This window comes from Panulirus ornatus, chromosome 29 (genome assembly GCF_036320965.1).
Source record: "Panulirus ornatus isolate Po-2019 chromosome 29, ASM3632096v1, whole genome shotgun sequence".
In the NCBI taxonomy this organism is placed as follows: domain Eukaryota; kingdom Metazoa; phylum Arthropoda; class Malacostraca; order Decapoda; family Palinuridae; genus Panulirus; species Panulirus ornatus.
In genome coordinates this window covers 398,768-411,413 of record NC_092252.1, presented here as the reverse complement: position 1 = coordinate 411,413, position 12,646 = coordinate 398,768, and the positions used below count along the sequence as shown (strand labels likewise).

The window sequence follows — 12,646 nt, the reverse complement described above, 5'->3', positions numbered from 1 at the left end:
ACATATATTTGGAAAAAACAATTTAAAACTTTGAAAAACAAAGTAATGAGCAGGCTAACTCCTCAACCAAAACAAAAGTCTTTTATTTGTGCCATAATATGATGGCAGACAGTGATGTTGTCTGCAGGTGCTTTAACTCTCATGAAATGACAAAATAGTTATGTTTGGTTTTGAGAAATAGATACGGATCACAAAATACTTATGATTTGGTCCTTGAGAAATAGATACAAATCCAACATCTCTGAGGGCCAGGTGCAAAAGTGAAAACAGACATAAAACAGTAGTTAACAATCCTATATTGCATGAGTGCAGTGGTATACTATGGGTGAGGGACAAGCCTCAGGGGTTGACAGTTTATGGGTGTCCTGAGAATGAGATCATCCAGTTTTTCTAATATCGTCCCGAGGCTCAGTATCCTAGGAGTAAGGGCTAAAAATGAGAGGATTCGACTTTCTAGGGCTGACACTTTGTGGGTGCTGAAAATGAGAAGATCCAACTCTCCTTAATTATCCCAGGGCTATTGAAGGGGTCCAGAAAACAATAAGGTCTGACTTTCTTTAAATTATAGGTGCTTTAATAGTTTCCGACCCTGTCAAGCTTGTGAATTGTCATCTAGCCTGTTTGATTGTGATAAACTTACAAATGGTTGGGGTCTGATGCCTAGTATTTCTCCTTTTACCCTAGCACTTCTTTAGAATGTATGTGATCAGAAGTGTTTACCAGAAATTGACTGCTCGTTTAGTTTTATTCTGACATATGTAGCATTTATGGATCTGGAGAAGGCATATGATAGAGTTGATAGAGATGCTCTGTGGAAGGTATTAAGAATATATGGTGTGGGAGGAAAGTTGTTAGAAGCAGTGAAAAGTTTTTATCGAGGATGTAAGGCATGTGTACGTGTAGGAAGAGAGGAAAGTGATTGGTTCTCAGTGAATGTAGGTTTGCGGCAGGGGTGTGTGATGTCTCCATGGTTGTTTAATTTGTTTATGGATGGGGTTGTTAGGGAGGTAAATGCAAGAGTTTTGGAAAGAGGGGCAAGTATGAAGTCTGTTGGGGATGAGAGAGCTTGGGAAGTGAGTCAGTTGTTGTTCGCTGATGATACAGCGCTGGTGGCTGATTCATGCGAGAAACTGCAGAAGCTGGTGACTGAGTTTGGTAAAGTGTGTGGAAGAAGAAAGTTAAGAGTAAATGTGAATAAGAGCAAGGTTATTAGGTACAGTAGGGTTGAGGGTCAAGTCAATTGGGAGGTGAGTTTGAATGGAGAAAAACTGGAGGAAGTGAAGTGTTTTAGATATCTGGGAGTGGATCTGGCAGCGGATGGAACCATGGAAGCGGAAGTGGATCATAGGGTGGGGGAGGGGGCGAAAATTCTGGGGGCCTTGAAGAATGTGTGGAAGTCGAGAACATTATCTCGGAAAGCAAAAATGGGTATGTTTGAAGGAATAGTGGTTCCAACAATGTTGTATGGTTGCGAGGCGTGGGCTATGGATAGAGTTGTGCGCAGGAGGATGGATGTGCTGGAAATGAGATGTTTGAGGACAATGTGTGGTGTGAGGTGGTTTGATCGAGTGAGTAACGTAAGGGTAAGGGAGATGTGTGGAAATAAAAAGAGCGTGGTTGAGAGAGCAGAAGAGGGTGTTTTGAAGTGGTTTGGGCACATGGAGAGGATGAGTGAGGAAAGATTGACCAAGAGGATATATATATGTGTTGGAGGTGGAGGGAACAAGGAGAAGAGGGAGACCAAATTGGAGGTGGAAAGATGGAGTGAAAAAGATTTTGTGTGATCGGGGCCTGAACATGCAGGAGGGTGAAAGGAGGGCAAGGTATAGAGTGAATTGGAGCGATGTGGTATACCGGAGTTGACGTGCTGTCAGTGGATTGGATCAAGGCATGTGAAGCATCTGGGGTAAACCATGGAAAGCTGTATATTTGCATGTGTGGACGTATATATATACATGTGTATGGGGGGGGGGGTTGGACCATTTCTTTCATCTGTTTCCTTGCGCTACCTCGCAAACGCGGGAGACAGCGACAAAGTATGAAAAAAAAAAAAAAATATATACTTTATATCTCATATTTGGAGTCATTACACTTTTTAAAGATTTGCCAAGGAAGGGCAAGAATATTTTGACCTCAGGGCTTCCAAATTCTTAATAAGCCACTGCATAAATGGGGAACATTTGATTAGGTGTGGTTAGGTAGTTGTTAGTTACCACATCAGCACTGTGCCATACCGACAGATACCTGAGCAGGTAGGGTCTCTGTTGATAAGGATCTGCTGGCCTCACAAATATTATGGAGATTGAGGAGAGTGAATCCTTATGGATACATCTATATATTTCATAGGGTGAAATGGTGTTTTAACTTCCCTCCAAGCAAGTTATTATGCTTGTAGGGCTTGTCCACAGGTGAATAATTGGGTAACTAAACCACAAGTTTTAATGTATAACTGCTCTTTCTAATATGATGGCAGAAAAAGCATTTGATTTGTTTCTATCATGTTTGGGTTGTTTACAATAGATCCTTTTGAAGAATATTATTGTTATCATGTCCTTATTTGAATATTCTTCATTTTACCCCTAAGTGGAACATTTCCTTGTACCTTATATCAATTAAAAGAATCCCTTTTATTTTCTTTGTGAAATTTAATACCATAACCAGAGTTTTGTCACTCACTCTTGTGCATGCTTTGTGTATCTTTGAACAATCCTGTATCATAATGTCATAACCCCATTTGACCCTTTCACTGTGTGTATATGATATTCTCAATTATTCTAAAGAAATATATCAAGTTTGTTATGACCTTTTGATTAGAATAAGATTTCATGAATGAAATGATATGACTCAGCCTGATGAGGTATTATTTGCATGTAGTTTACAGCTTTTCACTTACACTGTTATACTGTCTAGCATATGAGGTACTTCAGGAGTATTTTCAAACATACAAAATGAGTTGCATTGTATTTTTGGAAGTGTTTTTTGTCACAAGCAGATATGTTTACTAACAGTTTTCATCCTTAATATATATTATCTTGTAAGAGTGACACAGCTTTGAAAACTATTACATGATGTGTGGATGCAGATCACATACAACCTTCCTTGGCATTTCCACCTCTATTGACCATTGATAGAAAATAGACTGTAGTGTCTGGAAACAGTGCATAGGATACATTACAACCAATAATGGCTGTTTATAACACCTCAGCTGTAGTAAACAGAAAAAAAGTACTTTGGTATATATGTTTCAGCAGCAGTAAAGAGAAAATAAAATTACTGGAGTATTTATGTCCCAGCCACAGTGAAAGATTTATTCTCTAGAGACTGGCATGGCATGAGCAAGTAACATGTTAACAGATGTCAGGCCATCTTGGGTGAAAGATAAATGGTATAGATAAAGAAAGAAGAAATCAGTCAGGGCTCTATAAGTATTGATAGATCTGATTCTTAATGGAGAAAAAGGTTGTATGAAGAGAGAAAGACAAAAGAAGGAAGAGAATTTCACAGCTTAGCTGTAAGAGGGAAGAAGGAGGTATCAAGTTTAAGGGAAAAAGGAGGCATAATAACTGCCAATCCTTAAGTGGCTGGTGTCCACACAGAAGTTGTGGGAAGCAGCAGCCAAATGTGTGCCATGGATCCAAACATTGGGGATTGAGACATGCTGACAGTTCATGGCAAAAGTAATACCTAAAGAACAGAGATAGAGAGAGCGGCAACATCATGAAGTTCAGAAAGGTAAGGTTGAATATAGGTGATGCTGCAATAATTGATGAGATGGACAGCTTTTGATTCCACTCTAGCTGATACTGGTAGAGGATGATCCTTCCCAGATGTGTAAGCACTGTTCCATATGTGGGCGAATAAAACCCATGTAGATGTGAAACAGCTGCTCACAAGAAAGATAATTCTGATGTATACAACACTCCCAGCTTTTAGGAAGCAGACTGTGATGTTGATTATGTGGGGAGTCTAAGATAAAGGCATTTTGAAATAGAATATAGGGAACCAAATGACTCTTAGAAAGAGATATTTGGAGAAATTGCATTTTAGCACCCTTAAATTTTTACAAGGTTGCTGCTTCCCTTTCCAAAATGCTGCACAGATCCGAACTGAAAAAGGAAATATGATCAGTACAAGACAGAGAATGAGCATTAAGGGAGGAGGAGAAGAAAAGTATTGAAGTTTGTAAAGTGGAGCCATTAGTATAAGAGTGAATAGGGTTAGAAGTAGAAGAGAGAGGATCATTTATTGAGAGAAGGAAGAGAGTAGGTGATAGGACTGAACCCTGAAGAGCACTGCTATTGATAAGATAGGAGGAGTAAGTCACTCTGTTGATGTCTACTGCAATGGATGGCCTGAGAGGGAACTGTGCATTAGAGAACAGAGCGAGGCAGGGAAACCAGAGGAAGGGAGTCCAGAATGCAAAGACTAATACTGCACCTTGGCAAATGCTTTTGAGATGTTGAGGGCTACAGCAAAATTTTCTCCAAAATCCTTGAGAAAGGAAGACCAGAGGTGAGTCACAACAAAATCCATATCTGTGATCTGAGAGGAGGGGATTGGATTCTAAGTTTCTGAGAAAGTGAGAGTTTAGGAGGGCTTCAAAGACTATGATGATAGTAGAAGTGAGAACAGTGGAGTAATGATTGGAGGGGTTAGAGCAGTCTCCTTTCTTATGAATTAACTGGACCAGGTGTTCTTTCAAGCAGAAAGGAAAGTCTTGGTTTTAGACAGATGTGGAACAGGTGAGCAAGGACTGGTACTAGCTCAGAGGCACATTTACTCTGAACAAGGGGAGGCATGCCATATGAGCCACATGCCTTGTCCACCTGGATCTTGGAGAAGACGTGGAAGACCCTGCACAAGGAAAATATAGATGACATAGTCTAGAGAGAGGAGATGGGGCTGGAGGATTAGAATTTGAATCATCCAGAGTTGAGTTAGGGGAAAAAAAGGTGCCAAAAAGAACAGCTTTATCCATAGGATAGTTAACAGTAGATTGATCAGGTTGAATAGCAAAAGTTGTTGGAAATGTTTTTGGTTATGGACCAAAATGATTTGTCAGTAGAAGAAGAAGTCAAGTCATCACATTTTCTTTTTATGAATGTGTGCTTGACACTTCGAAGAATAGCTTCACAATGATTCTGAGCAGAAATGAAAGAAGATTGGGTTTTTAGGGAAGGAATGAGTTTTATGGTCAGATATGCACTGTCCCTGATGTGACAAGCATCAGAGCAGATGCGATCACACCACAATTGAGGAGAAAAAGATTTAGAAGAAGATGGGATGTAGGCCTCCATCCCAGTCAGGATAACCTCTGCTATGTGTTTGCACAACATGAAACCAGAGAAGTAGTACCCATTCCAGGGAAGGGAAGGTCAATAAAGAAACTACATAGGGATAACCAATGAGCTTTCCCAAAGTGCCAGAGTTAGTGTTTCGAGGGGGGTATAGAGGATAGGAATGCCCAATTAGAAGTAATAGAAATAAGATTCTAGTAAAAGAACCCTTAAGGGGACAGAAATGGCTTATGTTTGTTGGGAGGTTTCTAAGGTAATAAAAAGGTCAAGTGTGTTAAAAGAATCGCCATGAATTTGGGTGGGGTATCTGATTGAATATTCCGGATCATTAGGGAGCGAAAAAGAAAAGGCCTTGGCTCCACCAGGATCATCCTGGTCAGAGCCTAACCATTACAGATGTTGTACATTGGAATTTCTTGCATAGAGGATCTCAAAGTGTGGATGAGAAGAGAGTAGAGCTTCATGGTAAGAGGTTAAATGTTGAAAAGTTCTACAGCATTGGAGGAATTATGGTGGATATAAAGAAAAATAAAAGCAGAATAATAAAAGTAGAAAGATTTTGATCCAAATGACATCAAAGTTAGGAGACTCAAGATCCATGAGGTAAGCATTGGGTGTTTTTGTATTACAGTGGGCATAAACTCCACCTTGAAGTGGAAATGATGATAGAGATTAGAGATGGAGATCTGATATTATAGAGCAGAAGCATCCTTGGGTAGCTGGATATCAGTGAGAAGCTAAAGATCAGGGAGGAGGTAATCAGGTGTTCAACAGAGGGAATGTTAGAAGTAAGACTTGGAATGTTGCACAAATGGATAGGAAAAGAGCCAGGACTGAGTGTGAACAAATGTGGCCTTTTGTTGTCTTTTCCTAGTGCCGCCTTGTGCATCCATGGGGGGAGGGGGTGCTGTTTCATGTGTGACGGGGTGGTCAGGAATAGATGAAGGCAGCAAATATGAATATGTCTAGGAGCTGTAATTGTGGAAGTGGGATGGATACCTGTTACCAGATGGTGGTCAAGATGGGCCTTAGGATCCCCCCAACCTCTCTCAGCTGGTAACACCACTCCAGTTCGTGATTGAGAGTTCTGTGATGATTGTACTGCTGTGAATTATAGTTTGCAAAGCAAGAAAAAAATTTGAAAAGAGATAGATGTGTGTGTGGGTCGTGTGTTGTTAAGTGTTGTGTATGTGAAAAAAGTGTGTGGCAATGGGGTTGGATGTCAGCAACCCACATATGGTTGAGGCAAAGAAAAAAAGACAGCAATCTGGGCCTGAACGGGGGTGCAAAACAAATGCCACAGTGCTAGTTCACTGTACTGCGGCTACTATTCCTCCCAGGCAGTAGTACATTCCTGCCAGTAGTTGGCTGCCATTTTACTAGTATTAGTATAGAATAGCAGAAGCAGTGGGTGCCAGCTGCTACACTGTACATTTACTGCTTAAGGTCACACTTCCATCCTGTAATAAAACTTGTGTCTGAATTTTATACTTGAGTTTTAGCTTTACTGATCCTGCCATGGTGCCTCAGTACACAAAAGTGTATTATCATTTATTCTTTCAGTGTTCTATGAACCATATTTCATTGTATATCAGTGATTCATGCATAAGCTCTTCTTGGTACCATTGTCTTTGATCATTTTCCCATGACGATGATCTTGCCTTTGACTTGTATCTTTGTCATTTTGTCCAACATTGAATTTTCTTATGTAAATATTTCCTTAATTACCTCACTCAGGTATAGTTGTTCTTTCCCTTTCCATCCTCTTCACATGTTATACCAAATTAGTATCCTTTATTATATCTCCTATCCTTTCCTCTCATTCTTTAGTCTATTTTCCAATCCTGAAGTTCATACAGTGGAATCCTTCCTTGCTATTTTCACTTTTCTCCCATTTTTTAATTACAGAATTATTAGAATCTTTTGTTCTTGCAAACTTTTCCACACATGGTGTCTCAAAACTTTCTCCATTCAACGTATTCCCAAAAATTCGTACAGTTTTGTTTGCATATTGAAATACAGTGTGATTACCTGAACATCCCTATCATCATATTTGTTGGAAGTATCAAACTGTTGCTCATTCAGTAACACATACACAACAAACCATTTATGTATATGCACATTGCTCTCCTTTGTAACACTCGTCTAAATACCTAAACCAATGATTGTGGCTCCAGTGCTGTTTTGTCATCATAACTATATCATCCCCATATGATAATTGTAAACCTCTGTCTGAACTTCTGCCCATAATTTCTCCAAAATACCATCAATAGATATGGTATATTAAGCATTTGTTTTAACATTATGGATAGTGCTTGCATGATAACACTCTTTAAAAGTATTTTTTTCCAGATGTGTCATAATGTTGCTTGTAACAGCTGCTGTTGTACAGAAAAGTTAAAGATAATTGCCATCTTTTTGTAAGAATATTGCAGTTTTTATCTCCTTTAACACTTTGTTTACTTTTTATAATTAGAATCAGCACAAGATATGGTAATCACATGGACAACACCAAGTGAGACATCATTATCTGTAGTTGAATTTGGAAGAGAAAGTTTGAATGATTCTGCACATGGTATTGCCCTGAGTTTTACTGACGGTGGCTCTGAACACCGCAAGATGTGGATACATAGAGTGACTCTGAAGGACCTACTTCCGGATACTCGATATTGTAAGTACACATACATGATGTTGTAAATAAAAGTATGTCAGGTATATGACACCTTAGTATACTTGTAATGTATATGTACTGCTGTAAGAAAATTGCACAAGACACATGATACAATGTAAGATTTTTTCTGACATATAGTTGTATCAGATTCTTAGTACTGTGAGTAGAGGTTACAGCATACATAAAAGAATTGTATTGGATATATGGTACTTATATGTATGCCATGTATTCTCTCTCTACTTTATGATTTCTCTCACAACGTAATGTGATGGTTCATGTGGAGGCTTCCTTATACACCCTTTTCCTTGCACATTTCATTTGATTTCCTCATCAGAGCACCCTTCCTCAGCATGTTTTTCTTTCATCCTTATCCTTCTGTCCTACCTTTGGTCTTCCTTTGCTCATGTTCACACTTGCCACATTAACCCTTAAGTCTGTTCACACTCACCGTTTACAAGTGCATCCTCTCAACCTTTCTCTTCATGTTTGCAGACTATTAGAGCACTGTCTTTTACTTTGTGAGCAACAACCAAAATGTAATATTTCCTTTTTTTTATCGTAGTGACATCCACTTTATGCTTCTGTCTATCCACCTGTCTCTGATGCCTGTTCCCAACTGGAACTCGTTCAAGGGTGTGGCCATGGCAATAGTCTCCATAACTAGTGAACTCCAGTGCCACTTCTTAGCCTTTGGTGCCTCACCCTTAATAGGCCATTGGCAGAGGGCAACTCTAGTGCAGTTTTTGCAGAGGCTTGTACCCAATGTTCCTAATGAATACTTCTACCACTTTATGCATTTTCCTCTTTATGTGTTTTTTCAGAAAATTTATATCACTTGCTTACAGTGTTGTAGTTATTCCACGTACCGTCATTTTACTAGCTTGTGAAAGTGTGGCTTGCACCATTCATTCTGTAGCCCTTGCTATTTCTGATGGCTCACATTTTAGGCTGTCATTGTTCTATCCAAGAATCTGTGATTTGTTTGGTTTTCAGAAGTGTCTTTTGAGTATTAGCTCCCATTTTATCATCCCTGCTGAATGAGCAGGAACATTTTAACAAATATCTTATTCAAAACTAGTTTCTTAAGAAAACCAGCATTTCACAAGAAAACTAGCAATTTTTTGCTGATGAAATCTATGAGATAATTGGAAAAAAAGTGGGAGTGATAGTATAAGAAGTAGCCACAAATTCATTGGTACTTTGGACTTCATTGTTTACTGAGGCATATTCCATCCTTTTGAGGCATGTGATAATTTTTTCATTATCTTGCTTCTCATATACAAAAACAGTGTCTTCAAAGAAAGTGTGAAATAGTGCTCAGTGTGTCTGTGATGCACAAACAGTGTGATCAAACTTATGAAAGAAAGTTGAGTAATTAAAGAAAAATGGGAAAGGTATATCCTTGAAGAGGCTCAGTGATGATTATGATATTGATACTTAAACAATTTTTGATCTCCAGAAACAGAAAATAAGAATTTGAAAATTTTTCTGTAGGCTGTGATGTGCCCAAGTGTATAAGCAAAAAATTTACATTGAGGAAAGATCTTTGATGTAGATCAAGCTTTATACCAGTGGTTTCATTGGCATAAGTGTGAATGGGTGGCTGTTTCTAGGCTGATTTGATTGGGAGGGTACAAGTTGTTCCACATTGAACATTTGAACTGAATACCAATTTACATTTCCTTGAAGTCATTTTCAGGTCTACCTCCTACCTTAAATAGTCCAATCTCTTTTTACCTGTTTTTTTGGTTTGCCGTAAGTATAAGGGAGAGAGAGTACCAACCTACAAGTACATACAATGAGATTTAGCCAAAATGGTGTGGCTAGTGTGAAGGGCTGTTCTAGGACTACTTTCAACCATATGTCATGTTTTTTTTCATCAACCCGTCTGTGGGTATTATCTAGATCTCTTTGAAGATTTTCTTGATTTTCTACACTCTATTGCTTAACTTACTCTCATGTCTTCTGTGAAACGTCTGACTACACTCTCTCTTGCTGACATATCTGTATGAGATAATGACTACAAAGAGTATTTCAGTGAGAACTGTTCCTTGCGATACCCAAACAATACATCTTCCTCAGATATGTTTTCATTTGGATTTGCTTTGAATTTCTTTGTTGGTTAAAAATCCATTAATCTATTTTCCAATTTTTGCTTTTATGTTTTGACTTACCACTTCCTTTATTAACACTCCTTAGTTTACTTTATCAAATGTCTTTGCAAAACTGAGAAAAAACTGTGTCTAGTCTTTTTCTTACCTTCAAACTTTAGTCTGTTGTTATAAAGGGTTATTACTTGTATATGTGTGCTTTTACCAGGAACTAAACCCATGATGAGAGAGTGAAAACCTACCAACATACAAATAACTACAACAAGCTTTAAACACCATAGCAGGGCTAGCAAGAAGTGCTTACCACACATCTTGCTTGATCTAAACAAAATAGCTAGGCTAGTGCAAAGCGCTCACCACATGTCTCGCTTAATACGTAAGATTATCCTTCTCAGCTGCCACATGCATTACATGGTTATTGATTCTTGGTTCATCTGGGACTAATTTCAGCCATGTGTCATGTTTTCTCTTAAATGTCTCTATAGTTGTTTCATGCATATTTCTCTTCATCAACTCATCTGTAGATAGTATCTATGTAGTTGTTTCATTCATGTTTCTTTTCATCAGCTCATCTTTAGATAGTATCGTGATTTCTTCGAAACTTTTCCGTATTTTCAACACTCTTTATTGCTTAACTTAGTCTTGTGTTATCTGCAAAACATTTGTCTGAGCTCATGATAACAGAGAGTATTGTGGCCAGATATGTTTCTGTTTGCAACTTCATTAAATTTTTTGTTGGTTTAAAATTTTTTGATATATATTTTCTTATTTTTGCTCATATTTTGACTTACCACTTTCTTTAGGTTTTTCTTTACTGGAGAAAAATTGAAGGAAGTGAAGTGTTTTAAATACCTTGGAGTTAACATGGCAGCGAGTGGAAACATGGAAATGGAAATGAGTCTTAGGGTGGATGAGTGGGGGTAAAGGTTGTGGGAGCATTATGAAATGTATAAAGTGAAGTCATTGTTTTTGGGGGGCATATATAGGTATGTTTGAAGATATATTAGTTCTAACAGTATTATATGGATGTGAGGCATGGGCTGTAGATGAGGGTGTGTGGACAAGAGGAAAGGTATTGGAAATATATTGTTGAAGAACGCTGTGTGGTGTGAGATATTTGCTCATGTAATTAATAAAAGGAGAAGAGAGATGTGTGGTAATAGAAAGAGCGTGCTTCAGAGAGCAGAGGAGGGTTTACTAAAATGGTTTGGACATAGGGAGAGAGTGAGTGAGGAGAGGTTGGATGTGAGTAAATGTGTCCTTTCCTTGTCTGTTCTTAGCACTACCTCACTAGCATGGGAAATGGCCATAAAGTATGAAGGTAACACTCAGTAGCTTATCATATGCTATCGTAAAATCAAGAAAAAAGTGTCCATTCTTTTCTTTACCTTTAAACTTTTGTAAATGTCATTATAATGGGCTATTGGTTGTGTGTGCATGCTTTTACCAGGGACAAAGCAGTACTGTGACAGAGAGTACATACCTACTTACATAGTTCATAATTTTTTCATCTGGAAGTGATTTCAACCATTTGTCAAGTGTTCTTTTAGATGTTTCTTTAATTGTTCCATGCATGTTTCTTCTTTCTCCTGGCAGTACACTGAATAATCCCTGTAAGTTTCCTGGTTGGTCTGTCATACATTTTTTTTTTTTTTTTTTGCCGGTCTCCCGCGTTTGCGAGGTAGCGCAAGGGAACAGACGAAAGAAATGGCCCAACCCACCCTCATACACATGTATATACATACGTCCACACACGCAAATATACATACCTACACAGCTTTCCATGGTTTACCCCAGATGCTTCACATGCCCTGATTCAATCCACTGACAGCACGTCAACCCCGGTATACCACATCGATCCAATTCACTCTATTCCTTGCCCTCCTTTCACCCTCCTGCATGTTCAGGCCCCGATCACACAAAATCTTTTTCACTCCATCTTTCCACCTCCAATTTGATCTCCCACTTTTCCTCGTTCCCTCCACCTCCGACACATATATCCTCTTGGTCAATCTTTCCTCACTCATTCTCTCCATGTGCCCAAACCATTTCAAAACACCCTCTTCTGCTCTCTCAACCACGCTCTTTTTATTTCCACACATCTCTCTTACCCTTACGTTACTTACTCGATCAAACAACCTCACACCACACATTGTCCTCAAACATCTCATTTCCAGCACATCCATCCTCCTGCGCACAACTCTATCCATAGCCCATGCCTCGCAACCATACAACATTGTTGGAACCACTATTCCTTCAAACATACCCATTTTTGCTTTCCGAGATAATGTTCTCGACTTCCACACATTCTTCAAGGCTCCCAGGATTTTTGCCCCCTCCCCCACCCTATGATTCACTTCCGCTTCCATGGTTCCATCCTCTGCCAGATCCACTCTAAAACACTTTACTTCCTCCAGTTTTTCTCCATTCAAACTTACCTCCCAATTGACTTGACCCTCAACCCTACTGTACCTAATAACCTTGCTCTTATTCACATTTACTCTTAACTTTCTTCTTTCACACACTTTACCAAACTCAGTCACCAGCTTCTGCAGTTTCTCGCATGA

The 12,646-nt window shown here is 38.9% G+C and overlaps 1 protein-coding gene across 4 annotated transcripts in view; it reads left to right on the top strand.

Moving 5' to 3' along the window:
• Nucleotides 1-12,646, top strand: part of LOC139757985 (acid phosphatase type 7) — an 85,942-nt gene that overhangs the window by 14,266 nt on the left and 59,030 nt on the right. For all 4 annotated transcript variants that reach the window (XM_071678922.1, XM_071678924.1, XM_071678925.1 and 1 more), the window contains exon 3: nucleotides 7,774-7,968. In XM_071678922.1, coding sequence (XP_071535023.1) covers nucleotides 7,774-7,968 — 195 coding nt within the window. The remainder of the gene's footprint in view (nucleotides 1-7,773; nucleotides 7,969-12,646) is intronic.